At 36.4% G+C, this 19,178-nt stretch overlaps 1 protein-coding gene across 1 annotated transcript in view; it reads left to right on the top strand.

Moving 5' to 3' along the window:
- Positions 1-19,178, top strand: part of WDR70 (WD repeat domain 70) — a 115,171-nt gene that overhangs the window by 86,925 nt on the left and 9,068 nt on the right. The window contains exons 13-14 of the mRNA XM_015816943.1: positions 1,216-1,354; positions 15,164-15,264. Of these exons, the coding sequence (XP_015672429.1) occupies positions 1,216-1,354; positions 15,164-15,264 (240 nt within the window). The remainder of the gene's footprint in view (positions 1-1,215; positions 1,355-15,163; positions 15,265-19,178) is intronic.

The raw sequence follows: 19,178 nt of genomic DNA, 5'->3' as shown, positions 1-19,178 counted from the left end.
TCATAAAAGGGCCATAGTTCCTGATCTCTGATTTAAAACATTGGCTCAGTGATTATGAAATATGAATTACCTTATAAGGCAATATTTCATAGGAGTGTTAAGTTGTAAAAGTTGCACAGTTTACCTCAAGGATCCAAAAATCTTTTCACTTGAAAGAAATCTAGTTTACCTTTTTTATACTACATATGCTTTTTTCTAAATTGCAAATAGTGAGTTGCATGATGACTACGATAAGAAAAAACATAGATTTGAAGGGCTTTTTGGATTTAGTGAAGATAGTAATCTAAATAAGGATATAGCATAAGTGGTGTCCAGTATAAGCATGGCTATAACTATGAAACAGTGATAGGTTGGGGCTGAATGGCCTTGGTTTATCACCATTGGGCCCTAAAACTTATCATTGCTTCATAGATGATAGCTGTGAAAGCCTACACTAGTATACTGGCCATAGCCACTTTAATACAGCAAGGCAGGGGGAATAATACTTTGCAAGATCATATGTTTATGGTATTAGATCTCCTTGGTTCCATATCTACTTTGGACAGGAATCATGGTGAATATTAAAACTTTGATGAGCAATGTCATGCTACACCTTTTTTAACAAAAAACTTGAGAAGGAAATTGGCCTAGGATGAAAGAAAAGGGAAGAGACAAGGTTTTCCCAACCAGGCTTCATTCCAATTTGCTTAGCTTGCAGAGAGCAAGAATTATATCTCCCCCAGATTTTAGGGATAATGTTAGAGCTTTTAAAGCTTTTGATATAAATTGATTTAGCATATTGCTTTTACTCGCCACTTGTCTATAAGCTCTTAGCTTTCACCTTAAATTAATTTTAAAGAATCTATGTGTTTGTTTATTGCTTTGAGAGGAAACATGAAAAACGATTTTGAAAATGGGTCTGTTTACCATTTGTCATATAAAATGGTTGGGTATCATATTGCTAGAAATAGACATTATGGCCCACTGAATTATTACTGAATTATAGATTTCAAAACTCTCTTTATTTTGTAAACTAGACACATGAGACACTTTTTCATTCTGGTTGTTGAAATCTTCAGGAGAAATCCCTATTTGTTGGTTTTTTTTAATTAGGATTATTTGGAATGCTGCTTTGATTTTAGTTGTCACACACAATTATCTTTTTAACATAGATTTGACATATTATATAAAATGGATTTCAAAAAAAATAACTAATCTGTATTATATTGTCTACAGGACCGATTGTTGTTTTAGTCCAGATGATAAATTACTTGTTACTGGTATTTCTGTTAAGAAAGGACATGGCAATGCAAAACTTCTCTTTTTTGATCGGGAGACATTTAAAAAAATGTATGAGATCGATGTCACTGATGCGGTAAGCCAAACTTCAGTATATTACTTATTTTATTGATGTATGAGAATGATAGTTATTTCTAAGGAAGATGAATTTTGTTTATTAATTTTAGATTACAATTAAATGCAAGCTTGATGTTGTAGAAAATTCAGTTAAATGGAGGGTACTATTTCTGTATTGGATAATTATGTGATCTCTTATAATAAATTCATCCCATCAGTCAGTAATAATAATGCATGTTTTCTGTAGGGTAGGAGAGTTATGCAGTTTATTAATAACAATACAGCCTGTAAGAGGGCAAGCCAAGAAAAATCATTGGAGAGTTTTAAGTAGAGATTGGGCAACCATTTGTCTGAAATGGTATAGGGTCTCCTGCTTGCGCAGTGGTTTGGTCTAGAAGACCTCCAGGGCCTCTTCCAACTCTGCTGTTCTGTTGTATTCTGAATTGTATCCCAGTTCCTGTTTGTCATGGATATCCCATGTGATTGGGCTTGGGGTGAACTTTAAGGCTGATAATCTCACCAAGATGGTAATTTATCTTGGAGCTAATGAAACAAGAGGTTAATATTACTTAATGTCTTCTGGATCCCAAGTCTTGAAATAGTTAAAAGTTTTAAAGCAATGAACATCATAGAGCCTTTTCATCCCATTCCAGATTCTCTGGGCCAAGCTTGAGGAATCCCTAGCTTAATTTCTCTATATAAAGTTTTTCCTCTTTCACTGTTAGACTTTTTTGTTAAAGTAGCAATAGCAATAGCTTTATATTGCGTCACAGTGCTTTAGAGCCCTCTCTAAATGGTTTACAGAGTCAGCATATTGCTCCCAACAATCTCATTTTACCGATCTCGGAAGAATGGAAGGCTGAGTCAGCCTTGAGCTGGTGAGAATTGAACTGCCGAACTGCTGGCAGTCGGCAGTCAGCAGAAGGAGCCTGCAGTACTGCATTCTAACCACTGTGTCACCATGGCTCTGTAATAAATAGTAAATTTATTTACTATTTAAGCAACTTTTCAAAATTACCTTATTTCTCTGTGACTATTTGTAGCTTAATTCTGTTTACAAGGTCAAATTTTGTTTGTGAATGCAATAGTTTTAAGAGTGGGGGTGGGGGCAGCCCACAATGAGCGCAGTTGCTTGAATCATTATTTTTATACTGTGGCATATTATAGTTTGTTTCAAACGCCACAAAATGAAGAAATGCATATTATATCTTCAAGGATGATTAATGAATTTTTCTCTAAGCCTTGGGTAGAAGGACAACTGGTAAATATTATGAATCAATCAATCAAAACGTTAAGAAAATGAAAGTGTGTTTGGATGTTACCTATTCAAGCTGTATCTGAATAGGATGATGAATATCCAGACAGATGGAGAATATACTAGATACGGATTAGAGCACAACATTCTTTAAATAGTTTGGTCTGAATAATTTTGGAGCGCCCCACTCATCTCTGTCCCTTGTACTCCGATAGCCAGTGGACTGAATGGCTTTTGTCCATCTGTGTATTGCTGAGTTTACTTGCTAGATTAATAGGCAATATTAGGTTCTGTGCTTTGCTTATCTTGCTCTTTGCTTTTGAGATGTGATATTATTTGAATGGTTTAGGCTGCAAAATTTCGATAATCTGAGTTGAGATCAAAGTGTTGTTGTAGAGGAAATGTCAAAAAAAAAAAAGAATTCAATATCCATTTGCTACCTTTTGATATGATTACAGTAGGTATGGCATATATAATTAAGAAATTAAAGGAAAGGAAATAGTCCGTGCCAGCCAAAAGAATATCCATTGCTTCTTAATCATATTTTTAAGTAAAAATCAGATGATGTCCCAGTGATTGAAGGAAGGCTAGAGGAAGGATCTTGGGTCCCCGTTATAGCTCTGGACAAACTAATAACACTTATTGGGTTAAAGGATAAACTACCTCTAATTGGTTCATTACATGAAACAAGACTGGTAAGCATGTAAAGAAAAACACTTTTTACAGCTGTTTGGTTTTATTTTATCAGACAGTGGGGAGGGGGCTGTCCAGACAACAGAGATAATTTTAAATTGCTTTAGGGCTGTAAACTTACTGTTTAAAACTGCTTGGTAAATAGCCAGTTGATTTTGGCCTGTGAATGAACCTGATGCTTAATGGAAACTTAATGGCCAGTTCTAAATGCTTGACCAAAAAGATGTCTAGCATTTCTTTCCATCGTAATCATGACAGCCTTTGTTCACCAACCTCCCCTTTAAGTTTTTATGGGGAAAGTGCATTATTATTCGAAGTTTTTTTTTTCTTAGATGGGGTAATGTGAGAACCTACAGGGTTATCTTATCCGTAGGCATTTAGGCAGTGCAGCCCATGCTGTTTTGTAGTCATTAAGACAGCATTACAACACAGGCTTGACCCCTTTCATACATGAATGCGACAAAAAGAGATACTTTATATATTTATTTTTATTTATTAATCAAATTTATATTGCTGCCCATCTCATGAGACGCATGGACAACTTTACCCTCCCTTCTTCCAGAAGACTTGTTATCTAGCCAGATTTATTTATTTATTTAAGAAAATTTATATGGCGACCCGACTGCTATGAGTGACTCGGGGAGGCTTATAAAGATATAATCCCAATGTAAAGCAATAAAGAACAATAACCCCCCTCCACCCTCTGTTGAAAACAATCAGTTAATCAAATAAGCTAGATGATGGGCTCCGTTCCACTCGGGGTTCCCCAGGCCTGTTGGTAAACCAGGTCTTCAGGGTTTTGTGAGAGTGTCATAGTGGGAGCCAATTTTATCTCCGCAGGGAAGATGTTCCACAGGGGAGGGAGCTGCCACGGAGAGGCTCTTCTTCTTGGTCCTGTTAGATGTACCTCCTTAGGAGAGGGGAATCGTTTTTATTAGTTGCAAAAGGTCTCACAGATGAAAGTTGGTAATTTTCTGTAGACTTTCAGCAACACAAATTTCCACGTTGAGTGCTTCTATAAACAGGAAGGCAGTGTGTAAATCTAATAAAATGAATCTGAGGAGCTGCAGTTTTCCCATTCCTTCTCTTCAGAGTGGATACATGGTACCTCGCCACAATTTTGTCAGATAGGTAAAGTTCATGTTTATACTATTTCTACAGTAGTGATTGGGAATATCTTACATCATCATCCATCCTTCACTAGTGGCAGTATATCAGTAATAAAGACAAGCTATATATTGCCATAGTGAATGCTTGGGAAGCTTATATGATGCCGTAAATCAACACATTGGAAATGGCCTTAGAAGCTTAGTGCAGTGTGATTAATAAATGCAATTTATTAGATTTGTTACTTTGGTCCCAAATGTTCTAGTTGACATACAATACTGGTACCATGTCTATGTCATACAAGTATCCAGCTATAATTTAATAGATGCTAAAACATGTTATAGTATCTTAGTCGCCTCTGCCTACAAATGTTTCCAACTCTGCCTTTATAACTTTGATGTGTAATGCTACATGCACATTGCTAAACAAATATATGCTACTATGAAATTGCAGCCTTTAGAAAAGAGGAAAATATTGGCATATTACCTCTGTAATGTCAAGTTTAGAACCAGTGACCTTTGTCAGTATTTTTTTGTTATTATTTCCTTGGGATGCATCTAAAGTTTGTCTAATATAGAATAAACGTATGTGTAGTTTTGTTAATTTCTCCATTTTGGCTTTCTTTTTATAAAATAAATGATGACATGATATAATATGTCATATGTTGTTCATCTGAGGTGGTATTTACCTACTTTTAAGAACTGATAAGGACCAGATGGTTTTTAGTATGTCCTAATACGTAAAATCATAGAACTCAAGCAGGGTGTACTTTGTTTTTTACATGACTGTAATTGCTATGCACATAGTGTTCTTTTGAATCTCTACCTTAAAAAAATAGTTTTAAATGAAAAGTACAATAATGGGTAGGTCTCAGGTTAGCTATAATAAGTTTGTGGGGTTCTCTCTCTCTCCCCCCCCCTCTCTTTTTCTCTCTAAGTAGAATGTCAACATACAGTCTAACTGTCTATATGAACAACTCTCCTTATGTGTTCAGAGCTTTTCTTGCTCATAACCTTCTTATCTTACTACAAGGGCTGCCAAGTAAAACAAATCAGAACAGCATTCTTCAAGCAACCCCATTGTACAGCTTCATCAGCACTAAGGCAGAAAGTAACATTGGTTCTTGAGAAGCAAGCATTTAAAGTCATAATGTTTTCTTAGCAGCAGTTCTTACTCACTGTTCTATATCGTTCTGATCCGTGCTGGAGTCTTCAAATGGTCATTTTAAAACTATGAAGCAGGCAGTAAGTGTGGATACCCCAAGGGAGGGATCTCTTTTAACATCCCTTCATCTGTTATTTCCTTGTTTGTTTGGAGGTTTTTTTATAACTGTTAATGTTTTTATAATTAATGATGATAGTGGTTTTACAGATTTATTCATTTTTCTTAGCTTTGTTGTACACCACCCAGAGTTGTTTTTGGTGAGATGGGCAGCTATGTAAATTAGATAAATACTACAGGTGACATGATAGCAGTGTTCCAATATCTAAGGGGCTGCCTTAAAGAAGAGGGGGTCAAGCTATTCTCCAAAGCACCTGAAGGCAGAACAAAAAGCAATGGATGGAATCTAATCAAGGAGAGAACCAACCTAGAAGTAAGGAGAAATTTCCTGACAATTGGAACAATTAATCAGTGAAATGACTTGCCTCCAGAAGTTGTTGGTGCTCCAGTATGGAAGATTTTTAAGAAGAGATTGGACAACCATTTGTCTGAAATGTATAGGGTTTCCTGCTTGAGCAGGAGTTGGACTAGAAGACCTCCAAGGTCCCTTCCAATTCTGTTATTCTGTTAATCCACTGCCAGATAAGTGCTGTGCTAATAAATTATTTTAGCACTGAACCCATTAAGGCATGAGTCAATAGCCTGTAATAAATAGATGTAGTTAAAAGTCACAAATTTTTTTGTCCCCCAAACTCAAGGGAGTTATTTGGCCAAAGGTCGACTGCCTATCTTTAGTGTCTCTTTCAGACAGGACAGAATTTCTCTGGAATGGCTCTTTATATTCCTCAGTCTGTGAATGGAAGCCTGGATGCCAATAAGATGCCTCTTCAGTGTAGTGTCCTTTAAGATGTGATGGACTTCTACTTCCCTAATGTGCAGCCAGTATTACTTTTTACATTCTCCACTTCAGATATTTTCATGAAATTGTCATCTTTACAACAGCCTCACACTGTATACTTTCAGGGTTAGAAATGCCAGCTGGATGTTAAACAGTTTTCATATAGTTGCACAGTTTTCTACCTCTTCTTGTAAAGGCTGGCTTTTATCTGACCTATATTGCTATGATTCTGTGGTCTGTGCAACCATTTACAACAGTTCAGTTGGATTCGTTTCTCACAGATAACAGTTTTTTTTGCTGCCCTTATTCCCATAGAGCATGAAAACCTGATAGGACTGGATTTCTCGCCCAAATCCTTCTCCCCTCAACAAATTCTTTAATATGGGAAAGAAAAGGCATAAACTAGTTACTGGCAAAATCGCTCTTGGAATTTTGGAAATCTTCATTTTGAAATGCGCACTGCCAAAAAGCCACCTAAAAACCTGCACATGAAAGGATGTGTCGTACAAATTTAACTTTTTAATTTATTTTATTTTATTTTTTAAAACATATCAGGGACACAGTTTGTGCTAAGAGACTGAGTTTGATCTAGGAGTTAAAGCACTGAACTAGGAGTGGGAAATCCTGAGTTCTAGATCTTGTGGTAGACCTAGGAGCTAACTATGTACTTTGGGTCAGCCACTCTCTCTCTTGGTCAGCCACCCTGGAAGATGGTAATGAAATGTTGCTAAGAAAACTATGTGGACTTGTCTGTGTAGTCAACCAGAATCAAGACTGATTTGAAAGACACAACAACAACAACAACAACAACAAAAGTATTGAAGCTCTTGGATGGAGAAGCTTCTGAACATCCAAAATTGGGCTTCTTGTTGCCTAGACTTACATGCATACTTCTCCCACCACCAATATCACACTTCATGATACAAGCAAAACAAATTTGTAATAGGTCCAAATTAATGAATATATTTAGGTTTATTGCAATGAAAATGTTTCTACAATATTTTATTTTTCCATGATATGAAATATAATCCGATGATTTAATCTTATGATTAAATATCCATCCTGATTTATAACTCCTGTGGTCAGAAACCTAAGCAGCAGTTTTATGCTAAGCTCAATCAGAATTATAGCACAAGAAACCTTGTAATTCTGTTTATCTCAGTTTATATGGATCCAAAGTATACATCTTGTATAATCTTCAGAGGCACTGAGCTATGTATTTTGTGCATTCAGCAATGATTTAAATCTTCAGACTGTTTACCTGACCTGGACCAAGGCCAAACATATAAGTGTGACAGAGAGAGATAAGTCTTAAAATCACATCTCCCCAAAGTAGGTAGCTGTGGCAGCTTTAAATCTCATTCATAAACTCCTTATAGAGAAGATCTCATTTATTTGAACCAATGATCCAGTCACTTTTGTACCATTCATATGACTTAGTGGAAGAACTGGGAAAACCAACTGCCATCTTAAAAGAATCAAGACATTTGTTAAATAGGTAAACAAACTTAATGAAAGTTTGTAGCTCATCACACTGTTGATGTGTTTTCATTTGAAATCAGAAAATAAAATAGTATGAAATGACTGCAGTGGTGATTTCTGGCTTATGAATATAGACGAGTCCATGTTTCCCACTGCTGGGTTTGTTTATTGTTCACAGAGGTTTTCTATGGCTCACATGCAGAGAATTTTTTTATATTTTCTTCTGCCCCTTCTTCCTTCAGCTAGAAAGATAAAAGCTTAAACCTGGGAACTTCTGCTTTTAGACTACAATTGAGTCTCTTCCCAGTCACATGGGCTCAATATGGACCATAGTACTGCCTAATCAGTACTATCTAAGTTTCAAAGTCAAAAGGTCATAAGGGGTGAGTTGTGGGGTAAAGGTCTGGATGTTGTTGGACATCCCTCCAGTTGGCCAGAGAGTCTGATTCAGAAAATCCTGAATATACATATGAATATACATATATACATATATTTCCGTACATTTTCTAGATTTGAACAAAATGGTTCCGATTATCCCAGTCTTCTTTTTAAAGCTTTTCTTTCTCTGCCAAACTATTTGAATATATATTGGCATGAGGGTAAAAGAGTGGATAAAAAAACAGAATATCAATCGCTTTTCATTCAGTGTAAATTTGAAAACTATTGATGATGAAAAATAGAACAAAGAGGTTTTTTTTTTCAAACAGACTTTTGTGGTCTAGGGAAAACCTAAGGCATTTGCTCCTTGTGTCATCCTAAGCAAGTATGTCTGCATTACGACTTCATTAGGAGTTTTTTATACAAGGATTAACTGTGTTTTATTCAGATAATTGTGAATTGTTGTTGTTAATTGCGAAGTCGTGTCCATCGCGACCCCATGGACAACGTTCATCCAGGTCTTCCTGTCCTCTACCATCTTCTGGAGCCCATTTAAGCTCACGCCTACTGCTTCAGTGACTCCATCCAGCCACCTCATTCTCTGTTGTCCCCTTCTTCTATTGCCCTCAATCTTTCCCAGCATTAGGCTCTTCTCCAGTGAGTCCTTCCTTCTCATTAGGTGGCCAAAGTATTTGAGTTTCAACTTCAGGATCTGGCCTTCTAAAGAGCAGTCGGGGTTGATCTCTTCTAGGACTGACCGGTTTGAACACCTTGCAGTCCAAGGGACTCGCAGGAGTCTTCTCCAGCACCATAGTTCAAAGACCTCAATTCTTTGGCGCTCAGCCTTTCTTATGGTCTAATTGTGAATACACATATTTTTAAAATGTGAAGAAATTGAACGCTAATAACACATCTGTATGCTTATCTATATCAAATTCTTTTCCCATTTGTACATTTCTTCATTAGTAGCTAACGTTATAAATTCAATTAGTTCTCAATTATGGGATCTTTCAAGTTCTAGGTTTACATTATATTTGTCATGAATTGTTTAGCTTTTTCTTTAAAAGGGGGGGGGTTGCATCAGGGTTGACATAAGACTTTCTCAAATATTGAAACCTCAGCATGATGCAGACTTTACTGGTGTATTCTAAAAGTTTAAGTATGGGACAGATACTTAAAGGAAGAAGCTGAAAAAAAATCAGAATACAGAAATATCCTTCATTCCAGCCAGCAGTGAGACATTGGGAGAATATTTGAGTTTTGCATTGGATAACTGAGTTAAATCAGAAACTGTTACCAGTGTTACATACAGTCTGATACTTCAAGAACCTTGGACTAGTTTTGGCCTGAAGGTCCCATGAGGCACCAATCCAAGTTTATGACTATACTACTGAATTTCAGTCTTGTAGTTTGCCACAGAAGATAGGTGATGTGGCTTTCCGTCACTGGAGCCATATTTTATTCTAGGCTAAAAAAATATATCCAATTAGTTTGTGGTCCAGCAGTAATGTAATAAGCTTTGATTTATTTCCCATGGATTACTGTTTTGATAAACATAGTAATCAACCAATGGAAATTACCTGCATAAAGACATGTGAGGGGTAGGTGTAAGCCTTACTGATGCTGCATACCAGACAAAGTGGAGGGCAAAATGTAAATTTGTGGACCCCGCAATATGGGAACAATGCAAAGAACATGAAGAAGACTGTCTTGATGAACACAGTCAATACAATTATTATATAATCTATACAGGGAAAAAGGACCCTAAAATAATTCCCAAACTATCTTGTTCTCTCCAGCACTCTCCCATCTCTAAATGCCAAACATATACATTGCTTTTCCTGTATAATTTAGCATTAAATTAATTTAAATTGGATTTCCAGGGTAATCACGAACTATTACTTGCCAGTTTATTTTGTAATGTGGAACTAAAATCAGAAGTGGAAGCCAATAAATGTGAAAAAGAAACGTAAGTGGTTTTGCTCTTAGGCTTGTGCAAAGCATTTAGGACTAAATTTACGCCAGCTTTCTTGAAAGGATACTTTCTGAATGTGCGTGACTGTCTCCAATGACAATTTTCCCCCAAGTAAAAAATAATCTATATGCTGATGCAGTTTTATTGTGTTACAGAGGGAAAAGCTATTTCCCCTTTTCTGCATTATACAGTGTTGATTCTGCTGTTTTCCCCCTAAGTAAAATAACACAATGTCAGAAGGAAGGCACATTTAATGTAATCCTTATAATAAGTTATTTTCTGGTTAGGGTCAGCATCGTTTTCTGATGCTAGCACACTTGCAAATCAATTCCCTCAGTTGATCTGTTTTTAAGAAGCAACTGGTAATATTTATGCACAAATCTACACTGTGCTGATAAGAGTGGTGAAGCATCCTACATCCTGCTTATTGTATGCAAAGATTGTATGCATCTGTGTCTAAATGTGTTTGCAAGTTGTTTTATAGCTAAAGGTGTTCTTATCTGTTTGGGGTTTAGGCATCTTTTAGACACTGGGGTATAAGAGATGATCTCATATGTGATAATGTGGGATTTTGTTGAGCTTGTGGAGCCTGAGGAAATGGAAATGGCTTAACCTCTGCCATCAGCAGACTTGATATATCCTTGAATCCCAAGAGAGAAATATATCAAAGATATTTGCCTTCATATGGCCAGGTGAGCAGTTGGTTCTGGGAGATTACACTCTATTCATGGAAGATATTAAGCTACCTACCTTGAAAATTTTCATTCCGTCTCCAAATTTCCTTCTTGGGGAATGTTGTTGAGAAAATAATAGGGAGCAGTCTATAGAGGATTCTAGAAAAAAAACCCAGAATATTGGATCATTTTAAGTCAGATTCAAGCTTGGCCATGGGACAGAAATAACACTGGTCATGCTGTTGGGTGACCATTGAGACCTAGATGGTTTGGTGGGTCCCTTTGGTATTTATTAAATTTCTTGGTAGAATTCAGTACCATTGACAATGGAATCCTTCCAGTGTACCTACAAGAGTTGGGTGGTCATGGCTTCATTTTATAGTGGTTCTCCTCCTACCTAAATTGATGGTTCCAGATAGTGGTGCTTAGAAACACTTGAGCCCTTGCTCCACTGGAGGTTTCCTCAAGACTCAGTGCTCCATCCATCAGTTTGGAGTAAGGTGTTATTAGTATATTAATGCTGCTCAGCTTTACATTACAAATTCTGGCTATGCCAGAGATGGTATGAAAGTTCTGAATTGGTGCTTCAAGACTATGGGGCAAAACAAGTTTTAATACCTGTCAAGACAGCACAGTTGTTCATCAAGAGACAGCATGACATGCTAATAGCTCCAATCATAATAGATACTTTGGGCAGGGTCATTCACCCCCAAAAGGCATTGGCTGTTTACTCATGCTTGACGATTTTCCTGGACTCATTGTTTCTGCAAGTAGAGTCAAGAAATACCCTGAAGACTAGCACTTCTCAGGGTATAAATGACAGTCTTGGAAAATATTTTCAGATGCTGTGACTTGTCTGTGCCAACCAAGATCAGAAGTTTGCATGCTGTATAGAATTTGAAGAGGCAAGGCAGAAGGAGTATTTATGTTTTTGAACTTTGTAGAAGAATCTTGGGAGGAAAAATCAAGAAAAATGAATAAATGAATTGCAGAACAAATCAATCCAGAATTCTCACTTGGGGGAGAAGTGAGCAGGTTTAGATGATAAAATTTTGGATGTATTATGTGAAGAACCAGATCCTTTAGACATAATGCTGGGAAATGTGGAAAGAGAAATAAGAAGAGAATTGCTAGAAGTAAGATGAATGGATCTAATTGCAGTGGTGGTGGGTATCTTGCTGGGAGACCTGAAGACCCAGGCTGAGGATAGATTATCTTGGAGAAGGTCTATATGGCTGGCTAACAGTTGACACCAAGTTGATAGCCCATAATCAATTATCTTAGTTTGCGAACTTATCCTCAAATGTAAGGATCAGTTTTTATATTCTTTAAAGATAATGGTGAGAAGCTTTTAAAGAAAATTGCATTTCTAAAGTTACAAAGTTTTACTTTTTACCTTCAAATATCAATGATGTTTTTCACAAATCCTTTAATCAAAGATGAGAATTTTCAAGTTTACAAATTAAGAAGCAGGGGCAAGGGTTAGCTCAACATTTTGTGCTGATTTGTGAAAACAAAATGCACAAAATTGCCTCTGTATGTTGACTTTGGGCAAGAAGCAAAATCTGATTGAAGACGTATTTCAAATCCTATAACTGGCTTTTAATTATAGCACTTGCAACAACTCTAATTCAGTTAATTGTCTCTTGGGTGCAGTTGAAATATAAGCAACAGCTGTCTCATTTGGAGCTTTGTTGTACAATGTAAAAATGAAAAAAGCAAAGCATTTAATTCATGCTTACAAAAAGACATAAATGAGAGCCCAGCTCAAGGAAAAGTATGACAATTTGGATTTTTTTAATCTCAAAAGATAAGTAGCTTTGTTACTGTTGATGTCTTTTATTTGGAGATTTTAACTGAGAATGCTGAATTAAGCAGTATTGATGACATACGGTAGTACTTTGGTACTCAACTGCTTTGAAGCTCATTGAATTTGGTACTCAACACATTTTGACATGAAAATTTTGTCCCGATACTCATCATTTGTTTGGTACTCAATGCACAAGCTAGAACTTGTCAATGTCGGCGCCTTGTGACTCACTATATTATTCCTTATGGGAAAAAATTGATTGGTACTCATCGCACCTCCCGGAACAATTAACGATGAGTACTGTATAGGTTACATTATATTTTTTTCATACTATAGAAGCTCTAGTCTTATATCTATTTACAAGTTATGCTGAATATTTTTTGGACGATGGAATCCTTCCAGTAGGTGTTTGTTTCCTGGTGACTGCTTAGACAAGTTCCTGCAGTTCTCCTGGCTTGCCATTGCTTCTTTCCTAGGGATGAGAGAGAGGGACTGGCCAAGGTCACTCAGCTGGCTTTGCTCCTAACTCAGGACTAAATTCCCAATCTTCCAATTTTGAGCCTGATGCTTTAACCACTACACCAAAGTGGCTGTCCTGTTTTGAACTAGGCAAACTATTAACAATGGTTTAAAACAAATAGAAGGGACGAGGAGCAGACAATTGGCAAGAATGAAATAAAGATCTATTTACCTTTTTTTGTTGTTTTATTTATGCTCGTTATATAGTTTGTATATTAAAACATTTGTGTTGTGCACAGTCAGGAAATGTGGCAAATTTTAAATCTAAATACATATAAATAAAACAAACAGCAAAACAGAAACAATCATTTCAGATATAAGAATAATTTTTTTCTCCTCAACCTTGTTTTGATAAATAATATCCCAAATTTGGCAAAAGGCTTCTGCCATGTTTACAAACACAAGATAGCAAAAAAATTAAAGACAGCATAATGAAGAAAAGGAACACAAGGAACACTGCCGATTCATACATACAAAATACATGCATAATACAATGAAGCAGAAATACATCTATTCTATAATTGTCCTTGTATCTCTTATCTCCTAATAAACTGACCAATTCTCTCTTCACTGTTAAGAGGAAATTCTGCACTGTTAAGAGTCCAGATACAAATGAACCTGTTAACTAAAACTATATTTTGTATTTTCCTAAATAACATTATAGGACTCATGCTTTGAATGTGGTTGTCTCTATTGAGGCCACAGAATGAAGAGTGCCAAATGCAGGCTGAAAGTAGTGCAAATCACTGTGGCCAGATTTCTCTGTGGCATTTGCTGAAGGTTATGCAGTGGCAGCCATTTTCATGTTGTTGCCATTGTGTTATTAGGGTCCTAAACAGTTCTGAACTATCTGAAGAACTACCCTACTTTTGCAGACTAATCCCACTTGCATCTTCTTTTTGTGCCATATCCGTTATCGGACGTTGGCGATCATGTTGGCAATCCTGTTTTTATCAGCAGCCGCACGAAAAAGTGCTGCTGAGTTTTGTCCAAATCAGTCACTTAGATTTTGAAGCCATGATGTTCTTCTGCCTGGACCTTATTTGCCTTCAATCTTTCCCTGGAGGATTAAATGGAGTATGCTGTATTTTTCTGGGTGTCGCATCACAGGTCCGAAATATTCTAACTTTCGTTTTTTAATTGTTTTGATGATTTCCCTTGGCTTTCCCAGGAGGTTTATCATCTCCTCATTTCTGATCTTGTCAACCCAGCTTATACGTAACAGCCACCTGTAAATCCAAATTTCAAATGCTTCTTGTCTCTTCAGGTGGCCTTCTGTCAGAGACAAACTCTATTCCATAGAGCAGGATAGAAAAAATATAACACCTGACAAGCCTGATTTTCAATCTTAGGCTTATGTCGTGACTGCAGAAGACCTTTTTCATTTTGAAGAATGCTGTTTGAATTTTCTCTATCCTTGTCTTTACTTCAGTGGTCATGTCCCAGCTTTTATGTAAAAATCCCCCTTGCATACTGGAGAAAATATCTAGCTGAATATATCACCGCCTGTTAATGTTCATTAGTGTGGTATGGAAGTCAGAATTCTTTGTTGTAGTCATTTCCTCATGGAAATAATTCTAACTGGAGATTAAGGAGGCGTCAATTGTGACAAGTTTTTATTGCAGGGCTAGGCAATTGATTTTTTTCAAGGGGCTGCATGAGAAACTGGGACTGTTGTGGAGGACCACCACCACTCCACACGATGCTGATGCTGCCCTGCCTTCCTGCCCCTGATGCCACCCTTCTCCCTGCCATTGCCTGCCACCATACGCCAGACAGGGTCATGGGCTGCAGAATACCCATGTCTGTTTTATTGGGACTGAAAACCTGTGTATCCAGATCTTCTGTTGATTTCCATTGCCATCTCACTTTTCAGAGTGTCGTTCGGTGTCTCTGGCATCCTAAACTGAACCAAATCATGGTTGGAACAGGAAATGGATTAGCAAAAGTATACTACGATCCGTTCAGAAGTCAAAGGTAGTAAATATGTTTATTTTTCTCATTTGGATGTGACAAAAATGTTATGACCCCTGCTGGTTTAAAATCATAAAACAAAGCTAATAAGCCACAATAAAAAATTCAGATAACAATTAAAATGTTACAGTAGGATACATTAATCCACCTTGCATGGTATCATCTCTCAGATTCGAGCAGAACAACTCCTGTCCCCGCAGTTTTTATAAAAGCCCCAGGAAGTATTGTGATCTGATTTCATGGATGGATGGATGGATGGATGGATGGATAGATGAGATCCTATTGAAATCTGTTTGCGTTCTTTTTAAAATTTACAATTTGTGATTCAAAAATACATTGGAACTTAACATTATCTGTATTAACATTTCTGGAATGCTGCATTTAAAAATTGCAGAAGTGTCACCAGTGTAATGAACCAAAAACAACAACTCTATCTGCTGGGTGATTTATTAAACTGAGAATTAAATATCCTGTCCAGGCCCAGCGTTCTTGTCCCCATTTGACTTTGTTGCTTGTGAGCCTGATAACTTTATAAAAAAGAATTTCCCATTATGTCTAAAATAGAAGATTATGTTTTAATCTTGGTTTTCGAGATTAAATCACGTATAGTTTGTTATCCAGAATAAAACTGTTTTTAATTTCAGCACTAATGGGAAAATTTTTTTTTCTGCAAGCAGCAAAGGCAGCACCCAAGAGATTGTCTCTGAATTGGTAAAAGTCTGATTCCCAGGTAGTTTTTTTCCCAACATGCATTTGTGTAATATATTTATGCAGCTGGGCTCTTTACTCAGACAGTAATGAAAAAAAAAACAGATTTCTGGTCTGTCTCACTGTTTTTGCAGCCCCTGCTCATTAATGTTACAACAAAAAGTCAATGTGAAAATGAAAAATGTCAAATATATGGTTTTTCCCCCTTATTCTCATCTTTTTTTAATGTAAAATTTTCTGTCATCATTGAATTTGGACATTTGAACTTCTTCCTGTCATTTTGTAGTATTCTAACTATTGCGGAAATATTCTATAGCACTTTCATTTCCCTGAGGGTAGAAAAGTGCTTTTTACAGGATAAAATGTAACTTTTCATCTCAAAATAAAACAGAAAAAATGCTTATGGGGCAATTAGACTCATAACTATGGGAACAAATCTAAAACAACTTTCCACATATGTGATTCTGTAAGTGAAAGGGTGGAAGGTTTTAAGAAGAATTGTAACCTAGCATCAGGTTGAAAATCTTAGTTGTTGAGAGCCTACCATTTTCCAATTTTCTGCAGGGGGAAGTGGTCAAGATAGCTACTGTAACATCTTGATTGAAGCCCCAACTTATTTGCATGCATGCATCACATGTAAAAGGGGCAAGTCTTTAATGACACAGTCATTCTAACCTTTTGATCCTACTTCCCTGTGTATCCCTGGTCCTGACTCTGTGCTACAACATAGGAAATATAAATAATAGACCTTGTTGATGATTGTCTGATTTTCTCCAGGCATTTTCAGTATGGCCCTATCAACCCTTGCATAGGCAGGGAGGATATCACATTAGGAAAGGCTGTTTTGACAATCTAGCTCTTCACAGATAGTCCATCATTTAAAACTCTGCAACTCAGAAAGCTGTTTGGTCAGTAAACTAGGCATCATCTCTCAAGTCTTTGCAATGCCAGGGATTCTTAGAGTTAAGATAGGGTCTTTGGGAAGATTCCATCTTGGCTCAAAGATATAAAAGTATATACTTTTATATCTGATTATATTATGACCCAAACATCTCCTAGACCTAGAGTAATATTTCTCAACCTGGGCCCCTTGAAGATGGGTGGACTTCAACTCTAAGAATTCTGGGAGAATTCTGGGAGTTGAAGTCTACCCATCTTCAAGGGGACAAGGTTGAGAAAAGCTGCCTTTGAGCAGTCTTTCTTAACCTCAACAACTTTATGTGTGGACATCAACTTCCAAAATACACTAATTGGTTCCTGAAATTATTAGGAAAATTCTGTGTCAGTAAAAGGCCACATTCTGGCTACTCTTGGTAGAATTTTTTTACTTAAATCATTAAAATCACAGATTTTTTGTTTTCTTCCACCTAGCTTAGCCAAAAAGAGGAACTTCAGAGGCATTCATTTTTGCTTTTGAGAAACTATAAACTGCAGAAAGACCTAAAATTATGATTAATCTAAACAAGCCAGCTTCACTAATTACAGATGGAAGCTGACTTTCTTTGAAACTAACGGTGGTAATTATTACCACCGTTCATTAGTCCAGATGACTCAACTAACCATAGCCAAACAAAAACAGAAATGTAAATTCCCAAATTTCTCTTTTTGCACACACAACTGGAAAAAGTGTAGAAATCCTAATTCTCATTATGCATACTTCACAAACGGTCCAACTTTTCAGTTGAAATTGGTGTGACCTATAAATCTGTTAAATAAGGAAAGAAATCGTTCTTTATTTTTGGTGCCTTTGACTGAGTCTTAATTCCTGGCAACCACCTGGACAAGTCCTTGCAGTTTTCTTAGCAAGATTTCAGAAGTAGTTTGTCATTGCTTCCTTTCTAGGCTGAGAGAGGGACTGACCCAAGGTCACTAAGCTGGCCTTATGACTAAGATGAGAGCGAAACTCACCGTCTCCTGAGTTTTAGCCTGATGCCTTAACTGAGGGCCTTCTCTGTGGGAGCTCCCACCCTCTGGAACGAACTGCCCCCAGAGATCAGGGTGATCCCTGATCTCCCTTCCTTCCGCCGTGCCCTCAAGACGTGGTTGTTCCAGCTAGCGGGACTGGCCTAAGGGATTTTAAAGGGGTTTTAATTACTTTTAATCTGACAAATTTAAATATTTCTTTTTAATCAAATTTTAATTAGGTGTATAATATGTTAGTATTTTATCCAATTGTCAGCCGCCCTGAGTCCGCAAGGAGAAGGGCGGGATATAAATGTAATAAATAAATAAATAAATAAATAAATAAATAAATAAATACATACATACATACATACATACATACATACATACATACATACATACATACATACATACTATACCAAGCTGGCTCTCTTGCTCTAAGATGGTGCAAACCACCACCATTTTGACCTAACCACTGAAAACAGGTTAAGTCCATGCATATATCCATCTATAATCTTTGATTGATTACGTGCCATCAAGTCGTTGTTGACTTCTACCGATCACATAAATAATTTTTTCTCCATGATGATCTGTCCCTAATCTGGTCTTTCAGGTCTTCCAATAAAACATAGACCTCTTTTTAAAAAAACAACAACAACAACCTAGTGACTGTCTGGGCTAGTCCCTGCAGTAGTCTTGGAAAGTTTTTTGGGAAGTGGTTTGCCATTGCCTCCTTCCTGGAGTGGGGGACGGGGAGATTTATTTTATTAAAGATTTTTTTAAAAGACCAACCAATTATAAAAAACAATACAAACTAATATAAAGTAGGAGAAAGAAGAGAAAAAGAAAGAAATCAAAGAGAAAGTTAAAAGTGCAAGAAAGGAAAAAAAGGTAAAGGAAAATTAGAAAAGAAAAAAAAAGAAAAAACATACAAGGAAGTATATAGCTTCTGATTTTACAGTTACAAACACAATTATAAATTTATCTTTTATTTTATGGTCAAAGCATAACTCTCTTCTTTCTATAAATTATCTTGTCTAATCATAAATCATATTTTTTTCTTTTTTATGCAAAAGGTCCACACGAGGTGACCAGTCAGCAATAAATTATTATTATTATTATTATTATTATTATTTATTAAATTTATATTATAAATTTATATATATTATATATTTATATATTAAATTTATATATATTAAATTTATATTACATTAAATGTAAATACTGCCTTTTCTCTGATAAAAGAAGTCAGTTTAGCAATCTCAGCAAGTTCCACCATCGTTAGCAACATTTCTCTATTATGAGTA

Source organism: Protobothrops mucrosquamatus, unplaced genomic scaffold (assembly GCF_001527695.2).
Source record: "Protobothrops mucrosquamatus isolate PMUCROS unplaced genomic scaffold, P.Mucros_1.0 scaffold533, whole genome shotgun sequence".
NCBI lineage: Eukaryota > Metazoa > Chordata > Lepidosauria > Squamata > Viperidae > Protobothrops > Protobothrops mucrosquamatus.
The sequence above is the reverse complement of the archived record's forward strand: the minus strand, read 5'-3'. Positions and strand labels throughout refer to the sequence as shown.